This window comes from Nelusetta ayraudi, unplaced genomic scaffold (assembly GCF_046127955.1).
Source record: "Nelusetta ayraudi isolate G7.1 ecotype Tasmania unplaced genomic scaffold, CSIRO-AGI_Nayr_v1 ptg000039l, whole genome shotgun sequence".
Lineage (NCBI taxonomy): Eukaryota > Metazoa > Chordata > Actinopteri > Tetraodontiformes > Monacanthidae > Nelusetta > Nelusetta ayraudi.
In genome coordinates, this window is record NW_027466089.1 from 1628165 (window position 1) to 1653821 (window position 25657).

Sequence of the window (25657 nt, forward strand, 5' to 3'; positions counted from 1 at the left end):
CCACAGAACTTTGGCTGCCAGGGGTCCACGGCAGCCTATCGGTTTGAAGAAAACAGCAATCAATGTGAACAGTCGACAAACATGAGCAAGTCGAGTCCAGGTCAGTGAGTAGCACATTGATTAAAGGCTTGTTGTGTAACACTCCTCGCAGCACTACGTGTTGCTTCATGGCAGGCCGAGCATGATGAAGAGAGACAAGAGCGTGTTGGGCTGTCTGTCAGAGCCGACTCGGGTCTGAGACCACAGGGAGAGACAGTTTTCATTATATATGAAGCCTCCTGTTGCCTGCGCAGCCAATAAAGACGTTTAGTTACAAAGTCAACCCTCCGGGTTAATACTCTGCAGCACATTTGTCAAATATTAAAAGGTCTATACAAAAGTTTGCTGTTTAATTCAGGCAAAAAGCCCTTGATAGATGAATTTTTCAAATTGAGCTATTTGATTGCACTTGGATTATTCCGGGGGAAATTTTTTTTTTTATATTGCCTCACAACAGTGAGATCCACCACAAACTCCCAAAGCTCAAGGTGACATTTTGATTTTGTTTGTCTCAACAGTTCAAAAGGAAGGAAGGTGTCTAATTAGAGTTGGGGATAAAAGAAACACGTCCTAAATGTCAAGACATTCACACTTCATACCGTAAGTTATCAAGTAAATAACTTGAACAGGCTTCATATATTTCAGTCAGTCTTGCCTGGTGAGTGATGAGTGAGATCTCCTTCATATGCTTGTCTAAATATCTATTTAGATCACCGAAGAAACAGCAGATTAATCCACACAGCGTTATATCTTAAATGTGATGTTTCTATTTCCTAGTCGCCGTTACTTCACTTGAATATTTCGTGGACTTGTTCGGACTTCCAGCAGCAGGGGCGCGGACGGCTTTCAAAGTCTCCTACGGTGATCATCTGGCGCCGCCATGTGTCTGTAGACGATATTGCTTAAAACCGCATGAGAGACGTAAACCACGAGGTCCTGGATTCTGAACCGATTAGTGAGATCATCTTTTGGGTAAGAATTTACAAAACAACCTCTGATGGTATTCAACAGTTTAGAGATAAATTGAATTCAACCGTTGATGCTACAGTGAAATTTTGGTTAGGAGTTTAGTATCCCTACGTTTTTGAGTTTTTTTTTTCTCTCCATATTTCCAAGCCATATTTCTTTTAAAACGTCTCCATAAAAGATACTTCATTTTGTTTTCAAAGGATTACGCACTTGTTGCCCATGCTACTTGCTCTATTTCATTGTGGCAGAACATGCAGTAGTATAAATAAAGGAAAATCGAGCTGTTATGTTGTGTTATTGATAGTTTAAAAATATTTAAACTGAAGGGAAATTAAAATAGGGATTAAAAGGGACAGGGAGCAAGAAAAAGGATGCCATCTAAGGACAACAGATACAGGACTTATGTCCAAGATCCATTGCAAAGAAAAAGAGGTGACGCAGCTTGAAACAGATAATACAGATTTTATTTTGAACCAGAAGTAGGAAAATACATAGGTAGGTGTAAAGGAAACAAGCAGAACCTGTAGTCAAACTGAAAAAAAGAAAAAAAAAATATAATCAAAGAACAAATCTAGTTCCCAAGAGGATCGAGAGGACGGCTAAAGGGGTACAACAGAAAGCATTGTTTACCATTCAGTTCATTTTGAAAACAGTATGTGTTGATTTGAAAACAGCTGCCTTGATTTCTTATCTGGGTTAAATGGACATTCTACAACATTGTGCAAGTGTTTCTTCATTACGTTGTTGTTGTTTTTGCTGGTATTTCATGAATGGTAAACAATAGTTGGTCCAGTGCATTAACACAGTGACACAGATCAATTTATGTACTCAGCTGACTACAGATAGACAATCCTGATCATTGAACAACTACCACTAGATCAGCAGGGTGGAGGAGGGGGGGCCGGGGGTGATGCGCAAATATACAAGATGGATGATAAAAGAGGAAGTAGTGAGCAAGAAAAATTAGAAACGAACAGAGTGTTGGGGGTGGGGGGTTAACAAGTCGTTCTTAAAAAGCAGAGGATGGCGAGTGATGACGGAGGGGAAACACGGCCACAGTTTGAGAGATGACAGCTACATTTAAGATAAAATATTGTGTCTGAATGTTTCGGGGATTATTGCCAAGTGGTGCGTGTGTTTTTAAATAGATTTTTTTTTTTTGGAAAAGGGTGCATTTAAAATGGGGGGTGGTGGTGGTGGGAGGGCGGATGTTGATGAGGTTCAAGGAAAAAAGGGACAGCGGTGCATCGCTTTCCTTGCAGCCCTACCAGTTCACGGAGACTATGAATCGACACGAGTGCATGAATCAAATGGGGGAACCAAGAACTAGAGAACCGAACTGAACGTAGCTTTGGTGTGCACCATTACAAAGATGCAGCCCCAGGTGGGGGTGGGGGATAAAAAAAAATCCACTCTAGAGCTAAGAAGCAAAAAAAAAGTCAACCAAAGTGATCGGCTCGCAAAAGCTTTATAGGGTGACACCACCAGGCTCGAGTGACTCGGGCTGAACAACGAAAAGGCCTTTTTTTTGTCGAGCTCGAGTTGGTGACCATAACAACAGCGTAACAGATTTGAACCACTGTGATGCACGACAACAGAGTGAAATGGACTAGTGGCGCCCGTCGCAGGGCCGGTGGTCGGGCACGAGCGCTCTCCGGGGCTGGTGCCATGCAACATCCAAAAAGAAAGAAAGAGTAAAGCTAAACACAACAAAATGCAAATTCCCTGTGCTCAGAGCTGGACAGGTAGCATGGCTGCAGGTCACTCCGCTCCCCTCTCACTCCTTCACTTTCACAAGGCTACATGAGAAACATTCAACTCCTCTACTCGAGCCATCGAGACGACAACCTCGTCGTCCTCTATACGCGGGACAGTCACTCGAGGGCTGGGGAAGAGAGGGTGGGAAATAATATATATACTGTATATATAGAGCGAGAGAAGATAAAAACAATGTAGCAAACGTAACACCATCATAGAATTCATGATTTACACATCAATAGCACGGTTCAATATCTTTTTTTAGAAAGGAAACATGAGATACATCTTTTATTCACACTTTACAAAAAAAAAAAAAAAAAGAAGCTAGTATTTAAATCTACAACAATACTAATGCCATTCAGGTAAGGGAAGAAAAAAAAAACAACAACCCAAAAACAATCTAGACACATAGGCTTTCATTGGAAACCAAAGCTTTTAAAAACAGCGGGAAGAGGGAAAGGGGACAAGAGACCTTCCTATTTCATTGCTTCCCTCTTTTTTTTTTTTTTTTTTTAAAAAAAAAGTAATTTCTACATCGACTTCAATGAGACGCTTTAATTGCCAAAATTGAGGAATCGGGAGTGGAGGGTGGGGGGCAGGGGCGGGGTTTAATCGGTTTAAGTGCTCGTCATCTGTGAAGGCAGGGAATATTAATCTCACTGCTATAATTGGACACGTGGTTGTTTTAGGGGGGGAACAAATCTGGTCGATGCAAACACAGGTGCGCTTTGAAAGGGGGGGGGGGTAGCTGAGCTCAGTACGCACCCTCCTCTTCCTACTAAGGGAGGGGCTTCCGCCACTGCTGACATGGAGGGCCGAGGAACTTTTTAAAAAGGCATGGCTTAAAGGGGGAGGAGCTTAAGGGGAAGTTTAAAATCTTGGCCGGAAAGGGGAGGGGCTACGGTCATCTTGGGGGGGGGGGGGGGTCTGTACTTCCTGGGGTAAGTGACAAACTGGAAGTGCAGGTTGGATGATGGAGGTAAGATATCCTAGTCGTGTTGGTTGGAGGAGGGACTGTGGGAGGGGTTCAGTGGACAAAGCATACCTGATTACTGGAGAGCTCAATGAACAGAAAGGATATACACATCATTTGAACATTGTCACAGCTCATAAAAAAAAAAAAGGAAAGCAATGTCAACAGCAATGACAACGGAAAAAAAAAAACAACCTAATAATAAAAGGACATAAAATCTTCACAAATGTCTCGACAGTATTTAAAAATAAGAGAAAAGGTTGTTCAAGCGTTCGTCATGTTGAAATAGTGCAAGACGACAACTGCTACAGTGAGGCACAATGTTCCGTTGCACACGTGTGGGTGACGCGACGCGACCGGCCGACCGACCGCCACACTGTTGAGCGCGCGTGTCCGCATTTGAGTGAGTGTGTGTGAGTGTGTGTGTGTGAGTGAGAGAGATTTCTGAATAGATGCGGAGTCGCTGGTGGTCTGCGACTCACCTGCGATGGTCCGTTTGCTTGTACTGATGGCAGCAGTGTGGATCGATGGCTTCGTTAATGGGCAAAGGAGCGACAGGCAAGACGTTTAACTCGGTGTCTATTTACAATCGCAGCAATGTGCCGAAAAAGGGAGGGTGGGGGTGAGAAAAAATAGCAAATAATAAATCGAATTGACAGAGGGGGATTCGTTGCGGGGAGATTGGAGACAAAAATCAAACAATACTGACACATTAATTACAGTTTCTTAAAGGAGTGCAAAGTCGTGACGGCGAATGCCTTGAACAACCTCTTCTTACGTCTTTTGTACAAGCTGGTAATATCAATTCATCTCAACATCAACTGGATAAAAATTTAGCCATAGTTTACAATACAATCTTTTTCAAATCTGATCATAATTTACTCTGAGTACAAAAAAACGCCAGAAAACAGGTATTTTGTGGTTCATATACAATCATGTAAAGACTGAGTCTAGGATTTCTATTCTGTACAAACACTTGTGAAAAAAAAAAATAACCCACTGCTTTTGTTTATGGAACATTATTACTAGGGGGGAAAAAAGTCACTACTGGCCTCAGAAACAGTGCTACAGATCTGCCTGCAAGTTACCTGCGTTTTTTTTTTTTTTTCTCGTGTTACTGGTGTGCGCGAGCGTGTGAGCTGTTGCATGTGCGGAGTTGAGACGGCAACCCCAGACAGGGAGAGGAATGCTGGTTTTACTCGCTGCTAGCAACCATGACTCGCTCTCTCTGCCGAAAAGCAATTGAGACAAAAGAAAAGGTTTGTGAAAGCCCCTCGTCGCTTTGCCCGTCAGCCTGAACCCCTCGCCCCTCGGCCAAAAGAATTAAAACAAAGAAAAACCAGGGTGGTGTGAGGGCCTCACGAACTCCCGAGACACGAGACGAGCCGGACGACGACTTTCCACGCTGCGATGTAACAGTCTGCGTTCAAGATGGTAGCTGCTCTCGGTTTTGTTTTGTTTTTTTACCTCATCCGAGACTGATTTCGTTAACGACCGTCGCGTGAAACCCGGCAGATGTGGTACTTGGACGCCTGCTTTTTTTTAAATCATGGTTGAGGCATCTGTGTGGGTTTTTTTTTTTGACGCATCCGGGGTGGGAGGGGTGTCGACGGGTGGAGACGATGTTGTAGCACCACGCGCGAGGCCTGGACCGCACGCTAACGGCCTCAGCACCACAGAATGACAGCAGGAAGTCTCGACCCCTCGGTACCGGCGGCCCTACGACGTCCGTGGCCCGGCTTTCTCTCGGCTCCGCGTGTCAGGAGAGGGTTCTGGGGCGGGGCCGAGACCGACTAGTCTGCCGTCTTTGCTGGTTTCAAGATTTCTCTTCTTATTGTTTTAAACAGGACAGACAGACAGACAGCCGGGACGGCAGCTCGAGAAGTCGCCCCCTCCGTACGCACGCTTGCACGACTCCTTCCCTGCTCTTTAAAAAACAAACAAACCCAAGAACAAACAGCGCCCCCTTGTGACACATCTGAACGAGCTACCATCCGTCCCCTCTGATATATGAAGGACCAAAGCAATGTGTGTGTGGGTGGGTTTGAGAGGTGGGGGGTGGGGGGAGGGGGGAAGAGGGTAATAACAACAGGATCTAAAACACAAAATCTGATATATACCAACAGGACTGAATCAAGCAGTTAAAAAAGGAACCAAAAAGGAGAAAGAAATAAAGAAAAATATAGAATATCTATAACATTATACGAAATCCCTGTCAGCCAGACCTCACTGTACGAATATTATACAGGTTGTTGCCCCGCCCACGACCTCCTCCTACTCTGTGGCGGAGGGAAGAGGGAGGGAGGAGGCGGGGGGTGGGGGTGGGTTTTAGGGGTCGGACAGGAAGAGGCTGTGGGTCGCAGCTCCCCCCCGCCCCGCGCCCCGGTTCCCGCCGCCGCCGCCCCCTGGTGGTGGTGCGGCAGGGACTCACTACCTGCGTGAAGGCATGTGGAGCCCATTGATCTGGGGGGGCACGTTGAGGAGCAGCTCCAGCTGGGCGAGGAGGGAGAAGTGGTCGGAGGGGATGTGGGGGTGCGGGCAGCCGGAGACATTGTTCTCAACGAGCCAGTGGTGGTCCAGCGGGCCCAGGATGCCCAGCACGTTCAGCTGCGGCCTCGAGTAGAAAATATAGTCAATGACACCCTGGAGGAGAGAAAGAGGAGGAGGAGGAGGAGGAGGGAGTCAGTTTCAGCGAACGATGCGAGGTAGCATTTCTCTTTGCCGTGGCCGACACAAATCACCTTGAAGTCGAAGGTGTAGTTGGTGTAAGGCATCACGCCGTTCTCGTAGGCGCTCTTCAGCTTGAAGCCGTGGGTGATCATGCCGTTGGAGTTGCTGTTCTTGCCGTTGCAGTTGAATTTGGTCAGACTGTCGCTGTACCGCAGCTCCTTGAAGTCCTTGTGGGTGCAGTCGACGCCGCCGGAGCTGAGGTACTCCACCACACCTGGAGGGAGGGGGCGGGTGGGGGCGCAGAGAGGTGAGGGCACAGCTCAGGTCAAGCCAACAACAACAACAACAACAGGACAAGATGAGTGCGTTCCAAGTGCTTCTCCAAGCAGCTTGCGCAGGGATTACTGTTAATTTAACACAGTGACGTAACGACCGGCGGACACACGAGTGAACAGACGATTCTGGCGCAGGTTGGAGACGGTTGTGCGTCAACGCTGCGCTGGCGGTGCAAATTACCGATTAATTCATTAATCGCTAGCTGGTCGACTTCATCGATCGATTAGCGATTAATGGATTAGCTGCGAGTATCTAAATGAGAACCTAAATGTCACAATGAAAAATGTTTAAGGAACACATTATTCACCCCTTAAGTAATGTTGAGGATCCAATGTGACCCATATTTACATTAGAGAACAGTAAAAACCCCCTAAACATTTATCCTTAAAAAATAAAAAAATATATATATACACGAGTATATTATGACCATCGCAGTATCTCCAGGTAAACTGCTCTTTCCTGCCAATACGCTGTTATGATATTAAGATATTAACTACCAATGTAAAAAATGTTAAATTAATTGCGACTAATTTAATTTAATCGATTCAATTCTTAATCGACAATTAATCGATACATTATTAACATCCCTGGCAGGCAGCTTGCAGCACACGCAGTTATCTTGAATCTCCTCCTAAAGGTCTGATTTAGTTCCAACATCTTGTTTTGGTTTGAACAGTCAGTCAAGTCTTGCATGACCACATTAAACATGTTTCTAAGCTACGTTTGTAAGATTTAGGAATGGATGATTTCAAATCAGAGACTCCTCTTGCTTTGAAACCTTTGTCTTTTTCACGATGCATGAATACGCACGTTGCCAATGCTAAAATGCACTGGTGCAAAAATGAACAGGAGGAATTATGCAAATCAATCTCTAAAAGCTGTGTTTGGGTTCAATTTGTGACCCACGCAGCCATGACGGAGACTAAATATAACCAGGAGGGCGAATGAAACACATGATTCAGGCCTTATTTACCAGAGTCGGGCAGAGAGTTGAGGTCAGCGCACAACACCACCGGAATGGCATTGGTTTCCCCAGAGACGGAGGACAGCTTGAGGCTGCGTGTGGCCTTGTCCACAATGTTCTTCACCTCCGACAGGAACATCATGGTCTGGACGAGCTTCACATCAGAGTACTCTGGGTCCCAGTGCATGTGGGCGTTGGCCATGAGGAGCAGCTGCTTCTCCATGCCGTGAAGCGACTTTCCGGCTAAAGGGGTGGGGGGTGGGGGGTGGGGGGTGGAGAAGACGCAAAACACGAAGCGCGGACGACGTTCAAAGTCAGAGCAGGAGCGGAAGGAGCGGCCGATCTCGGCGTGTTGGGTTTGGAACGGCGTGTACTCACAGGAGGCCTCCATCATCTCTTTTCGCACCTCCAGCAGGACGGCGACGCCGATGTTGTCCTTGGTCATCACGCGGTTCAGCATGGCCTCGGAGCCTTCGGAGTTCGCCATGGCCAGCTGGTTGAACTCCACCGTGTGCTTCTGCACCGCACTGAACCTACACAGACACACACAGGAAGGGGGGGTTGGGGGGGAGCTTTAGTGTGGCTTCAGAAAGCAGCAGCAGCAGCAGCAGCAGCAGCAGCAATAGGTTTCAGGCAGGGATGCAAATGATCGATTAATTCATTAGTAAGCAGCAATTTTCCCTGAGAACCTAAATTTCACAATGAGATGTGCAAGGAAGACATTATTTGAAGGCTAAACAATGTTGAGGGTCCAATGTGACCCATTTTTACATTAGAGAACAGCAAAAACACCCTCAACATTTAACCTGACTTTAAGTTGACTTCTAATGGGTCACATTTCATTTTTTTCTTTTTAAAGAATTTGTTTAAAAGTAACTTGTTCTAGGTATTTTATGACCATCACAGTATTTACAGGTGAAATTTTCTTTCCTGCCACTACACTGTTATGATATCAACTTTTTTAATTTGATCGATTAAATTCTTAATCGTCAATTAATCAATAATCGATTAATTCTTAACATCCCTAGTGTCAGGGTAACTATTATCTCAATTTTTTTTCTTCACCTGAATTTATATTGTACAGCTGAAATAGGGCCAAAAAGCTGACCAAATGTGCAAAATCTGAGGGAAATAGACATGGTTACACGAAACGGGAAGATATAGTGCTTGTCCCTAAGAGTAACCGTCACTGACATTTCCACAGGTCTTTGTAGACTTTGCTTTGTGGCATGTTTCTTTGCGTAGTTTTTCCATTAATCTAAATGGCTCACCGAATGATGCCCATGCAGAAAACATACAGTACTTTGCATCAGTGGGGGTTTTTAACCTTTCATACTCAATATGCTGAATCCCGCACCTAATCTCATACTGAACCATAAAGTCGACCTTTGACAAGTCTCACAAGACACCAACATAATGGATAAACATTGTGCCGGTGCCCTTACCAAGCAAATTACCACTCGCCCAAAGATAATCCCCAACGCAGACATGGGGAATTGCAAAATGTCAGCCAATACACAAACCTCTCGCCCCACAATGAGTTATTATTATTATTTCAGTGCAGCCTGCAACTAAGGAAGCAATTTCAATCCAGGGCTACCAAGAACGACGCTGAGCCAACGTCCTGCTTGGTCCAATTACTGCACACAACCCAGAGCCTCCCATGGAGGAGGACCTTCTCCAGATCAGAGGATTTCATCTGCTCACAGCGCAGCACTCCACTGCACTTCAGGGTTAATGTTGCTCGGGGTCACCGGTTTCATTAACAAACTGAACCAGCACATACCTGAGTGAGCAGCACAGCGGGAGACCTCGCAGGAAACTGCATCATCCACACGCTCACTCTTTGCCATCTCAGCTCATTAGAGAATGTGAGGCTGGTTTATTCACAGGAAAACTGCCCTTTTGGATACCAACCGACTACAACTACAACCGTTTTGTAATCTGTGTGTTAATGCAAAGGAAATATCCTTCCTCATTTTTGTCTTTAGTGCCTCAGCATAGCCACCACATTAGACCAGATGATCCTTTAATCGACAGACTGGACAAACACCGTCCAAGCAATAATCTGTTACAGTATTTGATCAAATTTTAAAATGACCATCTCAGAGTCACTCTGTGCTGGTGTGATCTGGATGCATGTCTGTGTCTCTTCTAGTAGTTGGACTCTGCTCCTTATCAGTTGACAAAGTTATGGACTGGACCTGCAGATTTTTATGCACGGTCAATGTTTACAAAAACAAAACCCAATGCTACAAAAGACGTCTGCATGGTCAGACGACTTTGGGAAAAAAAAAATAGAAATATATATTGAACTGAGACACACACGTAATTATAACCACATTGATCACTTGGGGTGAAACCTGTGCAGATTTACTTCCACTACAGAGTCGGAGGCCTTGATTTCTTACTTTTCTGTCTTGAAGAAAACTGCGCATCCATCCACGTGTTTGCGGTCCGACTCGGACATGGTCCTGGCCCGGGACTTGGGACTGAAGAAGCCGTCATATCCCTGCTCCTTCAGCTCAGGTAAGAAGAAGTTGTAATACTGCTCCGTCTCCACTTCCTGAAACCAACCAAAACATGCGGTCAACGTGTTAACGACATAACAACAATGACACATTTTCACTTCCATACTGTTTGGAATCGCGTTTGTCTGACTGCAACTGTTATAAAAGTCACATTGTCACATGAGGAGGTTGGGAATCAAATTAATATTGCAGGTGTATGTGTATGTGCTGACCAGGGGGTTGAATGACATCAATGTGGATGAGAAGCAGCTGGCACCCACATAAAATGTGGGAAACAAAATGGGGATTTCCAAAGTCCACTTTGGAGCCACTTCTGTCTCCGAGCCAACAGGTGAAACAACTTATGTTGTATTGATAGAAACATGCTAGTAGCTAGCAACCGGCTCACTTTATTTGTGTGTTGTCCATAATCAATAAAAGAACAAACAAAAAAAAATAAATAAACGATGAAAAAGTGCACATCGCCACCTACAGCAGAACAGTCGGTTAATAATGAAAACAAATCAATTCACCTTTTATGTTTGTGCACTGGGACAAGGACAACAATACACCTTGTGCCAGTTTACCAGTCGTCATGCAAAAAGCAATGCATCAGCAGTCCTGCCTTACCTGTAGACTGATGATGTCAGCGTTGCAGCCCATAATTTCCTGCATGATGTTCTTTTTCCTGTACTCCCAATTCAGGGCCCAAGAGGGACAGTAGCCGTACAGCTGCCGCGTGGCGTATTTGTCACACAGCACATTGTAGCACATGACGGAGAAGAGCGCTAAAGGGAGACAGGGAGAGCGTCAGAACTCTTCCAGGTTTGGGATTTTCTTGGCACTACACTTTTAAGGGTGTGAGGAAAAAAGCAATATTCTATAAAATGTTCTACTTTATGCCGTATCTTTTTTTTTTTGTTGTTATTTAATCATTTGGATGAAGCATGTTGAGTTCCCATTTTATTCAAACAGGCTCAGGGCCTCAGAGAAAATAAAACAAAACACAAGCTAGTGTGTTTACTTTGGAAAAACACAAATTATTAATGCACAATAAGTACTTGCTTCTAGTGTGTGAAGTCCACAAGCTACTCACCTGAGGGCCAATTTCTGTCTGGTTCCTGAAGCGAGATCCAGGACCTCGCTGGGGGCTGCTCTGTTGGTACTGAGCAGAGGAGCAAAGAATGACACAAACAAACTTCACAATTAAGACAACAACCTGAAGCACCAGCAAACCGGTTACACACTATTACAGGTGGTAACCCGAAGCCATAATTGGCAGAGAGGAGCGAGACTCACAGCGTTTGATCGCACCGGCCAGATTGTCTAGCAAGTAGTTGAGCAGTCTTCGCGTGCCATCAGGTTCCTGGTAGAGGCTCATAATTTCTTGTGCAAGTGGGTTTCCTGGTGAAGGAAGGGGAGCAACATGGAGTGAGTCATGGCGGAGGCAACAATGGGATTTCGAGGCTGGAATGGCTACAAAACACATTGATGAGCCACTCACCTTTCAACCCCAGTGTTTGTAACTGAAACAGTTTCCCCAATTCAAATGGCAGAACCCGCAACTGGTTGTTATTTAAAAGCAGCTCCCTGTGGAGGACATTAACCATCTTAATAGCATTTGGGGAAAAAACATGATCTACTTCCTGGCAATGCAAATGAACATATATAATCTGTGAAAGTCAGACCAAAATGTGCCTGTCTGCTGTTGAAAATTCACGAGGCAAAGACTGAAGTCACCCACCTGAGAGAAACCATGTTGCCGAGCTCGGCCGGCAGGCTCCTGATCTTATTGGATGAGAGATCCAAGTACACTAGGTTGTGTAGTTTGGCAATGTCTGGCGGGATGCGTGACAATGAGTTGTCGCTGATGTGCAGGGCAGTGAGGTGGGTCAGAGACCACAGGGCTGTGCTGAGACTCTTTACTCGGCCTGCGGTGGGACAAAGGAAAAACAAAACGTACAAAAAAAAAACATGCAAATAGATTCCGAGGTTGAGATGTGATCCATTTAAATATAGAGAGGTGTCAATATGTAAAGCAAGGGTACAGAAGAACTGGACCCAGAACAGGAAGCGGTAGGGGAAAGGACATTGTGTTTTCTTGCAATGACTCCCCACTAAATGCAAAAATACAACACAACTGATGGCCGGAAGATTTAATCACGCACAGAAGTGCCTGCTACTCCTTGGTCTGGTGGAATTGGCCAATTAATACAACACTACAACAGAGCACAACGTCGTAGGACTCCAACCAGCAGGGAAATTTCATTTCAAGTCTTTGCCTTACAACGAATTGATTCCCCACATACAAACGAAGAAGCAAACACCAAGTGTAGAAGCGCCACTGACCGCTGATTTCCAGCTCAGCCCAGTATGACTTCTTCCCGTTGGCTGCCTCCTCGGTGGACATAATTGTGTACATCCGCCTGGGATCCGGCGGGTCATATTTTTCCTTGGGCATTCCTATAACACTGGAGAGAAAAGTTTGCCTCAGGGTGATGGTCATTTACAAGGCCAACTGTCACCCAGAAGGCTTTCACTTTGAACTGCTAACAGTCAATTACTCATATGATCAATAAAAAAAACGGCTTTTCGTTTGAGCAGTTATCTGCTATGGAACGCGTGGAGTTGCATCAGGACTCAACATGTTGAACGGTGGTCTCATATGGTCCCGCTGACAACAAAGGCCGTTTTGAAGGCGACAATTTGGCACCTGGGCGCTTTGAAGAGCATTTATTAGTACGTATGGACCCTTTGAGTTACACGTTTTAACCAGATTACGAATTTAGTTAGATATAAATACCTCGACATACAGTGACATGTGCGCTCGCGGCTCAACTAAGCGACACGTGTATGAAACCGACTTAAACCGGGAGGCGACCAGAACAACTCTTCCAATTAACGTATGGTCCGACGTGGGCATCCGAATGATTTCAGTAAAGAATGTTTTCAATGAAGGCAATTATTTAGAATGTAGTTGACGTTGAAACTGCTTTGAGAATCAACAACAATTGAGAATTATTTCAGCCTGACTGGGCTCTGTAACGTCACGACGAAACGCGATCGAGTTCTAAACTTTGCCAATTTCAAGTTCACAAAAATAGCTTCGACATTGACCGCCTCATTGTCTCTCGCTGTTTAGCCTCGCTTAGCCTCAATAAGTAGCTACCCATGCACACTTTTAAGATGCTAACTCGCTAACGCTAGCCCGTTCGCTGACTAAACAAGGTGGGAGACAGTAATGCGGGTAAAGTGGTACAAACCAATTCACAAACGGTGCCGCCCGTGATTACAAAACAGAAGTTACTGTGTGAAAGCAACGCGCTGTATAAAAAACAGGTACTGTGCAATAGTTGTTTACATAATAGCAAAGCTCCATCTGGCGCATTACCAGCTAGGCCGTGAAGCATCGCACTTCGTTAGCTTCCAATAGCAAAGCCCCGAGTGGCAGCAGCGAGCACGCTCGCGGAGATAAACAGTGGAGAACGCGCTGACAACGCTCCGCAACGGTCCCTCCGCGAGGAAACAAGACTTATTTAGCCTAGCTAGTTAGCTTACTAGCTCAAAGCTAATAGATCTAAATTATTCGGAGCTGGACCGACTTCCTGCTCAAACGAGGTCACACCGCGGGGCTGGTGGCGTCGTTTTCAACTCGCGACTGGCATTTAGACGGAGACGTGTTGAGGCTGTGAGGTGAGCGGTGCCAATATTACCTGCAAGAGCATACCAAATCGCGAGGACGACTGCGTGCTCCCCCTTTGTTTTCTAGCTACTTCTCTGCCGTTTCCGCTGCTGCTGCTGCTGTATCATGGCGACTGTGGGGATCTTTTTTTTTCTCCTCTGCCGATAACAGCGCGCACTCCTATTGGTCAGCGCGTTCGTCGTCCAACCAGCTGTTGGAGCAGAGTAAATAAATCCTCAAGTAATTAGCGGTTCTCCGTGACACGGATAGGTTTCGATATGCAGTGGTGGGGATGAGATGCGACTGGTTTTTAAAAACATATGCATTTATTACTATCAGCGATTGATATTCAAGACGGATGTTTTTTTTTTTTTAATGATGTTTTTTGAATGCAAAGTGGACGCTAATTGTTAAGTGATGACATCCTCCGTGCGCTGACATCACGATGAGCTTTAATCAAAACGACAGAAATGGTTCGAGACAGAATCCTGAGCCATGACTGACAGATGGCGCGGGGCTATAATATTCAGAGACATCAACTGAGAACAAACACAGCATGACGGCATGCTATGCAGACTGAACACGTATGAAGTATGGATATGAAACGAACTGAATTATTTATTCAATCATACTAATATAGTAATGTACTGGGTCAGCATACTTGAATGAAGACGCATCATGAGAAAATGTTTGACAAAGACGGAGGTTTTTTTCTTTTGTTTGAGAAAATAGTTGTTTACTTTGTTGTGGAACATTGCTCTCTAAACAAGTTTCAGGATCTCCTCCCCTGCCTTCGCCCTAAGACAGCTGGGATAGGCTCCAGCACAACTTTGTTGTGGAACATGAATTGCTATTTTAACAAGTTTCAGGATTTTTTCCCCCTTTTAAACAGAAAGGCAAATGCAAATTATATACATATATGTATATATATATTTATAAAAAATACTTTAATGTACAATAAAAACAACAAAAAACAAAAAGACAAATGTATTTTAACACTGGCAGATTTCCAGCAGGTAGTCCTGCAGGTTACCAAAAGCCTCTTCCACATGGGGAGGCAACATTTGGCCCACGTCGGCTCTGCTCCGAGACAGGAAAGCCTCCCCGGCTTCACGGACAGCGGACCTGGACACCAAATCATCCCCTCTGTAGGTGCCCACGCTGCCTCTTTGTTCAAAAGTGGAGCCGCTCAGGAAGCCTGGAATTGGTAAAAGTCAGCAGGAGTCAGTGGCACAAGAGCACAAATGCTGTGATTTTGTGTTTCGCGACCAAAGCTGAATTGGGGGCCCCACCTTTCATTGCTTTCTTGTATCTGAGTAGCAACATCCAGAGGAGCTGGACCAACTCTTCCCACCGCTTCCACCTCTCAGTCCCATCCTAATGAGCAATACCCCATTAACAATGCAAAATGACATCAACTAGTGGCTTTTATGTAGAAAGATTCTCCAATAGGAAATGGGAGAGCACTAATATCGGCTCTAAGTTGTTTTTGCGTTTTGCATTAGGCGGCAGCACCTGGTCCTCGGAACTACTTTAGTTTAAAAAGTGGTTGCTGTAATATGAATTTGGTACCACAGCCCAATGGCGTCAAGAGACCTTTGGGCCGCTTTGCTCAGACAACTCACGCCCACATTGAGGTGGTACTCAACTGTAAGAGAAAACGACTGAATTCCAGTAAAGTTTAGTTGAGCAAGTTATGAAAAAAAAACACACCCCTAATAGTTTGATGTTGATGCTGCTGCCTGCTTTAGAATTTTCTGCAGGGTCACTGAAGGAAACATGACAGAGGTGTCATGTTGTCCGCTTACCTTGGAATCTAAAGCCAGGGTGCAGTTGGTCATGAAGTAAAGCAGGAGATCGAGCGACATGGGCAGGGATGTTTTCAGCGGACAGGCGTAGTCCAGCAAGTGTATCACCAGCTTGTACGTCAGCACGGTGCTCCCCAGGCTCTCCAGCAGCAACATCCTGGAGGGTCAGAGGCCAGCGGGTCGGTGGCGGCTTTGAAAACTGCAACTGGTGATATTGCATTTCCCTGCAAATGACTGCGTTGCAAACATGTCTGGCGTTGACGACGACGCATGCTTATCTGTTCCCGTACATACACTCAAATATTTGGAGGATGCTTATCTTAACTGTACTGTGTCGCTTGGATTTACTGTACTGGCCATTCTGCACATGACAGCAGTTCAGGGCATTCTTTGTCTTTGTTTTTTGTTGTTTAACCCGTCACGACTGCAGCTTCCTGTTTGATGCTGAACTCTCCTTTGAACGCCGGCAAGCAGCGACAGTACAATCAACCGATGTCTCTCTCCGGCGGCTTTTTTTCCCCTTCTTTCTCGTGACTCTACCTGTGCGCTCGTGGGATTGCAGTGCCAACGAGCATGTGGAAGAGTTCCTGGGACACTTTGGTAGCGTGCAGAGTCGGACAGCGATCTACCTCCAGCGCCAGCGACAGCATCCTCTGGAAGACAGACACTATTCTGCAGGAGGACGGAAATGAAGCAACAGAGATACACACAGATGTTTTTCAGGAGTTGGCCGACGGGGATTTATCAATGATTCTTTTGAGTGAAAAAAATGAATGAACCTCATTTGTTCTTCCATCTCTCTGGCCGCTCCTGGTCTCTCCGCTTGCTCCGTCGATTTTGAAATGGCGGTGAACAGCCACGTGAGAACATCCCTGACAAACGCACACGTTTAACACAAGCTAGTTAAGATCACTGGCTGAATTCATTTTATTTTTGGCCTTTTTTTTTTTTTTTGAGAAAGTAAAAATCTGCCACCAAGCTTGAGATATCAGCAACTGCTTTAGCAAACGAACCTGACGTGAGAGAACTGATGATTACACGAGAGTGTTGCCTTAGCGATGGACTGGGCAAAAGCAGAACTTTTGACATGGAAATCGTCCTCCAAAGTCTGCACAACGTACTCCAGGAACATGCCCACGACTGAGCTCTTCAGTTTCTTTTTACCGTCCTGTGAAAAACAAGTAAGTTCAGTTGCATTAAAATGTACCACATCATGCAAAACTCAACCGGTGTCCCAATCCTGTCAAAGATCATCATTTACTCCCCCCCCCCCTTGTTCCAGGTTTCAGAAAATGCTAGAGAAAAAAAAAATCTAGAAAATGCAATATCCAGAACAATTTCTTCTAATATTTTGGGGTGGGGGATTTAAACAATAAGAATACATATTGTGTTCTTATGTGGCTTCAGTGTCAGTTAAAAACATGTGACATGTATCAATTAATACAATTTTATTTGTAGAGATGCAACACACCCACGAAACAAGAACAACCCTTAACAAGAAAAATAAAAAAGTGGTGACGAATGTGAATGATTCCTCCATCTCCCCTGCAGTGTACCTGATTAGCCATAACTGTGTTCAACAACTCCCAATCCCATGGAACTGTGGCTTTATCGACAAAATGGTATCTGCAATTAAAAAAAAAAAAGAGGGAAAGGAGTGGAACAAAATAAATAAATATATTAAACATGTTAAGATCTGTCCTGTTGCTGTTCTAGTGGCTCCCTCACCTCTGTGTCCTGATTAGCAGCTTAAAAGCCTGCACACACAGATGATAGGGGCAGTGTGGGTCGAGCAGGATGCCTCGCACCAGGTGGGCGCTGATATCTGTTGGCGGGTAGAAACCGGGCTGTAGCAGGTCAGATAAGAGCTCCAGTGTTCCCTCTGTGCAGTTCTCATCAATAGTGATGTAAACCAGACTCAGGCTCTGTTTGGGGAGCACAACTGCAGTTGCCTGGTCTTCATCCTGCCAATGCATCTGGAGAAACAGGGAGGCAGAAATACCAACAAAAAAAAAAAAAACTATGAATTTTCAGACTCACATATAACCAGGTGAAAAAATATACAACGGAATAAATCCATTCACCTCTCTTAGCAGTGATTGAGCCTGTCCAGACATGAGTTTACTGAGTGCAGCTGGACACACAAAGGCAGTGTCCTCTGGACTGGCTGACCTGGGGTCGCTCTCAAATCTGGACTCTTCGCCGTTTTGTTCGTCATAGCTGGCGTCTTGCCAGAAAAAGTATGACGGCTCTTCCAAATCCACATCGCTTCCGTGAGTCGACGATCCGTGAGTGGACGATCCCTGATCCGTGTCCTTGATGTCAGAGGCCGACAGCTGAGGCTGTACAGCGGCGTCACAGCGCGAGGGGTCAGAGAGGTTTGAGGAGTAGTCAGCCAGAACCTTCTCGGGCTGCCACTCGGAGTTAGCGTCAGGTCGAGCGTGTCCAGAGTGTGGTGTCCGCTTGGGTTGGCCTGTGACGCGGAGAGACGCAGAATCTGCTTGTTCCGTTTCCAGTTGTTCTGGTGAACAGAAGTCGTTGCTTGCTGACCGGTCTCCAGCAGCAGACGGGGACGACGTTCGAAGCAGGCTTCTGTTTTTGGAAGAGCCGTGATGTGGTGGGACCTTCAGGCCCTGAGACAGTTGGGCATAGAAAATTCCTCCTGCAAGCTCCCAATTTCCCTGGAGCCACCCGCTGACCTGAGACTCAGTCACCTGACCAGACTCAACCTGTGAAGAGTCAATAGGAGGACCGTTTGATGCTACCGTTGTTTTGTGACCGTCTTGTGACAAAGTTTGCGCTCGACCTGTGAGTGGAGGCAACGAAAATCCCAATGAGCTCAGTTCTGTTTCAGGCCTTTCAAGAAAAGGCGGCTGGCTCAGTCTGACAGTGGTTGCATGAACTGGTGTGACTGTTTGAGGGTCAGTTTCTGAATGACTCTCAGTCAAGTGAACCACAGGTCTGGAAAACAAATTGAGTCTTTTCAAGATATTCAGTTCCGGAGAGATGCATCTTGTATCTTCAATCTTGACAGACATCTAGGAGAATGAAAATGAAAAAAAAAAAAGTCGGTCAACAAATGTCTTTGACTTTGAGGTCTCTGTAGATGCGTTATCCTCCTTAGACATGTGACGTCATTTTAGTAAGTATGGGATGTTCAATTACAACAAAAACATTGATCGACCAAACAAAGTTTAAATCGATAAGTCTCATTCGTAATGTACGTCGTTACAACTCCTATTTATTACAGACAATAACCCACAGTTATGAGGTAGTTTTTTTTGTTTTTTTTTCATCCTTCAGAACAGAAAGACGGTAAACTCGTTCTGAGTGGGGGGAGGGGGGTCCTCCGGGGGGGCGCTGTTACGTCATCTCAGAGTTCTTTTACGTGAATGTAACGTAAAACGAGTGGAGCTCGCCGCCGGCCAGTTTCCTGTGGTCCCCCGCCGTGGAAGCACCTGCAGCGGGTCGCTTGATTGCTGCGCGCGCACACACACAGGGTCACGCGGCAGTTTCGTCAACTTACCTTGGCGAGGTTGACGACGCGAGCGTCAACCTCAACCTTGACGGCGGACAGCGGCGGCAGATCGGCTTTGGTCATGACGGGGCTGTTGGAGCCGATTATTTCCACATCCGAGTCGCTGGTGTCGGAACTCAGAACGATTGTATCATCCATCCCTGCGGCCGTGTTTTACCAAGAGTGCACGGGCAGTTCCGCGGTGAATTTCCGGCGACGAGCCGCTGTGACTCATCACAGTGCCATTAGCCGAGAGATACATTGATAGCTAGATAGCTAGCTGGCTGGCTGGCTCGCTAGACAAACACAGGACTATATTAGCACTGAACTATCTTCTCTGACGAGGTAGACCAAGTGCAGGTTGTGATTTGTTTTGCCATGGTATACACCACAACCTGCCATCCATAGATCCGCCATATCCGAGCGCATGGAACAAGCTAATGTTGTGGCATCAGGAGTAAACAAAGCAGGACGTCAACGTCTCCATGCAGCGGAAGGCTCGTCTGCACTGAGAATGAGCCCTAATTTACACCAAAAGCGTCTGCGGCGCTGCTTGGAAACCGCTCCGTACGTTTCCGAGATGGGCGTCTCGCGCGGCTGCTCGATCGGTTCACGCGAGGATTGCGAGATCGCGCGACAACGCAGGTAGTTTCGCATGTGTTCAACGAAAACGAGAGTGAAACAAAACACATTTGCCCGTCACAACTGTGTCTTGCTCTGTGTAAAAAAGAAGAAACTATAATAAACTGAACTTATGGAATCATAAAAAATGCAGGTATTTAAAGTATACGTGCATATTTATTTATTTTTTTGCAAAATTTCAGATTTAAAGTGAAATCTGCTTTATTATTTGACAGCCGAGCTGAACAGTGTTGAAGCTGATACGTCACGTTGACGTTTCACAGTAAAATACAGCACATAGAATTACAAAATCCAGCACATTGTACATTATAATGAAAATCAACCGGATTCTACCTGCTGCTATTGACGCGGTGGCTCCGCGTGAAGCGTGAAAAAAAGAAATAAATAGACAGCCACGTTCTTAGGGGTCAATTGGTGGGTGAACGTTCAAACAGATTAAGTAGTAACACGCACCGTAAGCAAACGAAAAATAACGTACTTTGCTCCAGGCTCGTTAAGAGCAGTTCATGCGCAACGTGTCCAAATGTAGTACACAGTCTAAAACGGCAGGTGGCAACATAGGCCGAGTAGGTTTTATTTTCATTTTTACGTCGTTAAGGTGGGATTTCGAATGGAAATCAGATTCTGGCAGACATTCACTCTTTGCCACGAAAGTCCGAGGAGCAGTGGAGCCATCCACCGTGTACCATGGCGGTTGGTCCTCGGGGCGAATTTGTTTTTGTATCACCATGCAATCTTAGCTGCCACCACTGGAGAGCGCTCAAGCTGTGCAGCTGAATTTAAAACTGAGTTCAGCTGTTAGGAAGCGCTTCCGTGCAGCTGCGCATCGTGGCAGGTATTAAAATGATCGTTTCTTCCTTAGAAACATTTCTGAAAAGAAAAAAAAAACCCACAGAATTATTCACTTCTGAGTGGATCCTGGCTCAAAATCGTATTTTTTTTTGTGTGTGTTGTTCTGTTTTGCCCTACCCCCACCACCCCCCATTTAATTCCCCTTTGAGCTTTTGTATTTCACATAAAGGCAGGTACTTTAATTTTATGTCTTTTTCTTGTTGGCAATTGACTGTGCGCTGCGGCTCTGTGATAAGGAATGGGACTTGTCATTCAAACTGCAGCCTCGATGTTCACTGTGTTTTCCTTCTGCCTCCCCAGGGAGACGTTTACGATACCCTGTGGAGCCAGTGAACCGAACAACTGAAACTGCCTGTGTTGTACTAACAATCTAGTTCTAATATAAAAACAAAAGGACAAGGCTCTCTCTCTCTCTCTCTCTCTCTCACACACACACACACACACACACACACACACACACACACACACACACGGTACTGAAATACAAATACAAAACACAATTTCTGTTGTCTCGTATCTATACAAGCCATTGTATCTTGTGTCTATACAAGACAACACTACTGTTATTCGTAATGTTTTCTATCTATGGTAGCATTGGACGGGCAGGATGGAACGAGTCACATGAGACGTACAAGCGTGAACACTTGCAGCACTGAAAGGAAAATTCAGCGAAAAGTTGCAGACATAAGGTAGAATTTAGGTCATGCGTGCTGCATGTTCGTTCAAGGTTCAACGCTTTGACGCATTTCTACATATTTTGTCTCTGAATGCCAAAAAAAAAAAAAAAAAAGTGTGAACAATTGCAGTTTTATCCCGAGACATACCGCTGCTCCAGCTGCCAACATGGGAGCCATTGTTCAGCAGCATGCCTGAGCAGAAAACAGGCAGATAGCAGTAAGTAGGTGAGCCGCCAGAGAGAAGGGCAGCCTCAGCGAGGACGCAGTGTGAGCGGAGGGGATGAAGTGAGATCTGTGTCAAGTGACGTCAGACAAGTTTCACTGAGTGCAGAAATGTCGGCGTTGGCAAATCAGTGCAGCAGCTGTACAGAACGCTGCCCTATCTGGCCCGACAGGAAAATGAAAGGCCGCAAGAATTAGAAAGCAACCCATTGAGTAGAATCCCTGCAAACGTGTCATTAATTCTGAGTCAGCGAGGAGGAAGAATATATGGCGACATGTTTGATTTTAGTCCTGATAGAGACAAATAAAATAAAAGTGTTTTTGCCTGTGCCCTTTAAAAAACATAAAAACTGCACCACCAATGGAGAAGTTGTGAAATCCATACAGTCCATACACGGTGGCAGATTAGTAAGGAAGATGATCAAGAGAGCCGTCAGATGTGTGACATTCCATAAATAGAGGTTCAGTTCTATAGACGCCGGCTGAGTGTTAATTTCCATCTTGTCAGAGTCCGAGATGTCTTCCACTGGACCCTCAGAGTCAGTAATCTCCTGGTTGCCGTAGTGTCAAATGATTAAAAAAAAATGATTAAATAAATCTACATTTGATGGTGTGCGCTTGCTGGAGTCTGTGGGAGTCCACATTTCTTCAAGTGGAGGTTCAACTTCACACTTCCTTTACGGATCCTTCAGTCGCTCTCCTTTCAGAGCAGAATTCACACTGAGGTTGTCGAGGACGCACCTCAGGGGAGGCCGGTACGCCAACGTATGCAGAATCTGGATTTCAATTATTCAGTTATCAGAATTAATATTAGTATTGGTGTGAAATCACATGAAATAATCATGTGCCTATGGAGCCCTTACAATGAGATCATCATTTATTAATCGCATGCAATGTGTAATTTATTCTCAACGTGTTTTACTACTGCTGCTTTTTAATGGTGAATCACCCAGTGGTGGTGACGGTGCCAGTTGCTAGATTGCCAGTCAGATATAAATTATGCATGCGATGGGTGACTGCTTCTGCGTTCTGGTGCGGTAATGGGACGTGGCCTGCGCAGAGCGGGCCAAGCTGCCCTCCTCTTCCACCGAAAGGCCCCGCCAGATGGAACCTTCGGCCGGCTGGGCTGTGAGCTCCCAGTCATAGAAAAATAACCAAATGAAGAAGATAATGATGGAGGAGAAGATGAGTCCCAAAAAAAGAAAAAGAGCAGCTTGTGACGGCCGTCGCCACCTGAGAAGCGGAGAGGAGGAGAGGAGGAGGTGAAGAAAGGAGGGGATGAGAAACACGCAGGAATTGCCGTCGGAATTTTGGCGGAAGCGGCGCCCCGTCACGGCTCCTGTTCTGCTGTCCGCATCCGTGTCACGCACTCCGGCTGTTGGGGACACGCCTGCCACACCTGATGAGCTCCACTGCCACTGCTGTGCCACTCATTTTCAGATTTGCCACCCTCAGGCTGCAGGGGTTCATTCGACTGGCAAAGCATGATGTGTTCACGGACAGAGGAGCGAGCGAGCGGGCGGGCTGGGAACGGAGCGCGGCCCGATGACTCACCCTTCAATCTGTGACCCCCAGACGCTGATGAGTGTCTCATTAGTGTCCCCGGGAGACGCGAATAAACGGCGGCCGGCTGCGAAAAGGCTCGACAGTTCGTCAGAGCGTTGAGTTGTAATGCATGTTTTTGGGTGACGTAAAGACACTTTGGCGTTTGCCCCTTCGCTCGAACTCCACACGTCCCTCTGCGTCGCTAGCGTTTATAAACACTGAACTGTTCATTTTGTTATGAATCTAAAAAAAAACAAAACACCCAAAGCAATCTGTTTACATGTTTAGCAAACATGTATGTACACTACCAGTCAAATTAGGCTAGCGATATGTAATTATGCAGCAAAGAAAAACATGTTAAATAACTCTAAATATGCTCCTTGTGAAAAGTGGCTATTTTGAAGAATTTAAATATAAAGCGTGTTTGAGTTATTTTACAGTTATTTTATTTATTATTAGTTATTTTAGAGCAACACGTGTGTAAAAGTGAAATCTGCTACAAAACAGTGTGTGTTTGTGTTGGGTGGTGGTGGTGGTGGTGGCAGTGGGGCCATTCGATCTGTATATTTTTGTATTTTTCATTCTTTTGTGACTGACAGACATCCTGAGATGACCTCCACTACTTCCAGTGAGGACACACTGAAATTTGGATGGTCGGCTGCACACATATTCGCCCTTGCAGCACAGATGGACCCCCAATATTACTGTCAGCGAAACAGCTCCCTGTGAAAAACGGTCAAAGTCAGCGGCGGTGAAGAGCCGTGTCATTCCACCTCTGACCGCCAAAATCCCATCGGTTTATCCTTGAGTGCATTAAATGGAGAAATTTCCTACAAACAATCCCGGCAAATACACAAACACACACACACACACACACACACACACACATACACACACACAAAATCCCGCCCCCAGCCACAGTTTACACACACAAACAGACCACAAGCGCAAAAATGTTCGCGTCAAAGTAGAGACTGAAACACCATGAATTAGTCCTCTTTCATTTTGTCCTGTGTGAAGCTGTGCAACACCTGACAGGCATTGTGTGCTCTTAAAAAAATGTGACCCCCTCCTCCTCTACCCCTCTTCAACTTGTTATTTTCTGGGGAGAATAAAGAGGCACAATTATACTCTGCAGGCTGACGGTGAAATAACAGGGAACCGGGCCAAAGTAAAACATTTAGACGAATGCTTTAATGAGCACTTGGCCTGGCAGCGGGATGCAGAGGCATGTAATGAATGCTAAAAGGTCACATTAAAGACAAGTGCTACCCACGAGGACGCACGCCAAAAAAAACCCAAAAAAACTAATTTGCGATGGCAAATACATTCCAGCGGCGTCCCCCGGTTTCATCCGCGAGGATCATCGGCCAATTTGCCGTCACCTATTATAAGTGTTGCCTTACTTCTCAGACGCACGGTGGCTGCGGAGCCTCTTTGAGGTGATGCTGGCAGGTCATCAAGGCTAAGAGCTCGCCATTATCTCCTCTCTGATGGGACTCGGCTTTATATGCGCGGGCGGGACGCCTTGTCCAGCTTGATGCTGGAGATAACGCCAGCATGTGTATCAAAGGGCTCATTTGCAACAAGTCTGGCCGCGGTGTCGGTCTGGCGAGACGACAGCACCCACCAACAGCCATTAGAGGCCGTCTGGACGGTTGCCGCTCAGGGTCACTCCGATCCGCACAGGTGCGCCGCACTTATTTTCAGCTGCAGTGTTTCTCTCCGGCTCGCACGGGATTTCGGATGGCAAAGTTCCCAGTATTACAACAACAACAACAACAACAACAACAACAACAACACACTCGGCTCAGCTCAGTCTCCTTCCCCCTTTCTGCCCAATTAGCAAGAACTATACGCAAAGATTGAAAATGCAGCCTTAATTTATGTGCATACGTTAATGGCAAGAAGCAAATGCAGGATAATTGCGCCGGATACGCAGCGCAGACCTCCATTTGAATGTGCTACTTGTCCTGTAGGTTCATTTATGTTAACACACTGCTGTAATACAATAACAGATATTTTTCAATTATTCATTACAATTTTCAGTGAATATGTTTTTCTGTAATGGCCACATTTATTGCATTTTAAGATCAAACTAAATTTATTATCTTACCAAAACTTCTGTGTTAAGTTGTTGAAAAGAAAGAATACTTTAATTTCCAATCACTGTAACTGAAAATGAACACATTAAAATCCAGACAAAATATTGTATGACAAAATCATACACAATAATAGAATCGCAAAGAATTTTAAAGGGGTCAAAATGGGGTGAACGCTCTTCAATGGCTCTAGGGGGCGCTATTGTGAATCTTCAAAAGAAATTTGTACGAACTCAAATTTTGGGCAAATTCTGACCTGCTTAAAAAAATTGGTGAGCCTTGGTGTCTGGGAAGGGCATCAAAATGAGGTTAAAAAAAAAAGGTGAAAAATTTGTCAACTTTGGCAGGCCGTAAAATGAAAACGATGAGAAATTGAACTGATCGAGCCCAT

At 45.5% G+C, this 25657-nt stretch overlaps 2 protein-coding genes across 4 annotated transcripts; both read right to left on the minus strand.

Moving 5' to 3' along the window:
- Nucleotides 1-1450: 1450 nt before the first annotated feature.
- cnot6a (CCR4-NOT transcription complex, subunit 6a) lies at nucleotides 1451-14087 on the minus strand. 2 transcript variants are annotated; one of them, XM_076032967.1, is made up of 12 exons: nucleotides 13933-14087; nucleotides 12569-12690; nucleotides 11964-12150; nucleotides 11724-11809; nucleotides 11519-11623; nucleotides 11316-11384; nucleotides 10850-11007; nucleotides 10121-10275; nucleotides 8088-8242; nucleotides 7719-7952; nucleotides 6481-6683; nucleotides 1451-6382 (listed from the first exon to the last, which is right to left on the minus strand). In XM_076032967.1, the coding sequence occupies exons 2-12, from the start codon at nucleotides 12678-12680 to the stop codon at nucleotides 6170-6172; spliced, it is 1677 nt and encodes a 558-aa protein (XP_075889082.1). In that variant the 5' UTR covers nucleotides 12681-12690; nucleotides 13933-14087; the 3' UTR covers nucleotides 1451-6169. The 2 variants fall into 2 exon arrangements, with proteins under 2 accessions (XP_075889082.1, XP_075889083.1); XM_076032968.1 differs by having other exon boundaries at nucleotides 13947-14028.
- A 641-nt stretch (nucleotides 14088-14728) lies between these two features.
- On the minus strand, nucleotides 14729-19789 carry simc1 (SUMO interacting motifs containing 1). Of its 2 annotated transcripts, XM_076032964.1 has the most exons (10): nucleotides 19236-19787; nucleotides 17794-18747; nucleotides 17438-17685; nucleotides 17266-17335; nucleotides 16723-16877; nucleotides 16489-16581; nucleotides 16250-16381; nucleotides 15710-15866; nucleotides 15194-15278; nucleotides 14729-15099 (listed from the first exon to the last, which is right to left on the minus strand). In XM_076032964.1, the coding sequence occupies exons 1-10, from the start codon at nucleotides 19383-19385 to the stop codon at nucleotides 14894-14896; spliced, it is 2250 nt and encodes a 749-aa protein (XP_075889079.1). In that variant the 5' UTR covers nucleotides 19386-19787; the 3' UTR covers nucleotides 14729-14893. The 2 variants fall into 2 exon arrangements, with proteins under 2 accessions (XP_075889079.1, XP_075889080.1); XM_076032965.1 differs by lacking the exons at nucleotides 14729-15099; nucleotides 15194-15278 and having other exon boundaries at nucleotides 15724-15914; nucleotides 19236-19789.
- Nucleotides 19790-25657: the final 5868 nt, after the last annotated feature.

Bases quoted from the DNA above. Each gene is read 5' to 3' on its own strand.
- simc1 (XM_076032964.1), bottom strand. From the start codon at position 19,385: ATGGATGATACAATCGTTCTGAGTTCCGACACCAGCGACTCGGATGTG. The intron at 17,686-17,793 runs GTGAATGGATTT...CTGTTTCTCCAG, and splicing joins CTCAATCACTGCTAAGAGAG to ATGCATTGGCAGGATGAAGA. The intron at 15,867-16,249 runs GTAGAGTCACGA...CTGACCCTCCAG, and splicing joins GCAATCCCACGAGCGCACAG to GATGTTGCTGCTGGAGAGCC.
- cnot6a (XM_076032967.1), bottom strand. From the start codon at position 12,680: ATGCCCAAGGAAAAATATGACCCGCCGGATCCCAGGCGGATGTACACA. The intron at 10,276-10,849 runs GTAAGGCAGGAC...GGTTGGTTTCAG, and splicing joins CTGACATCATCAGTCTACAG to GAAGTGGAGACGGAGCAGTA. The intron at 8,243-10,120 runs GTAAGAAATCAA...GTGTCTGTGTAG, and splicing joins GTTTTCTTCAAGACAGAAAA to GTTCAGTGCGGTGCAGAAGC.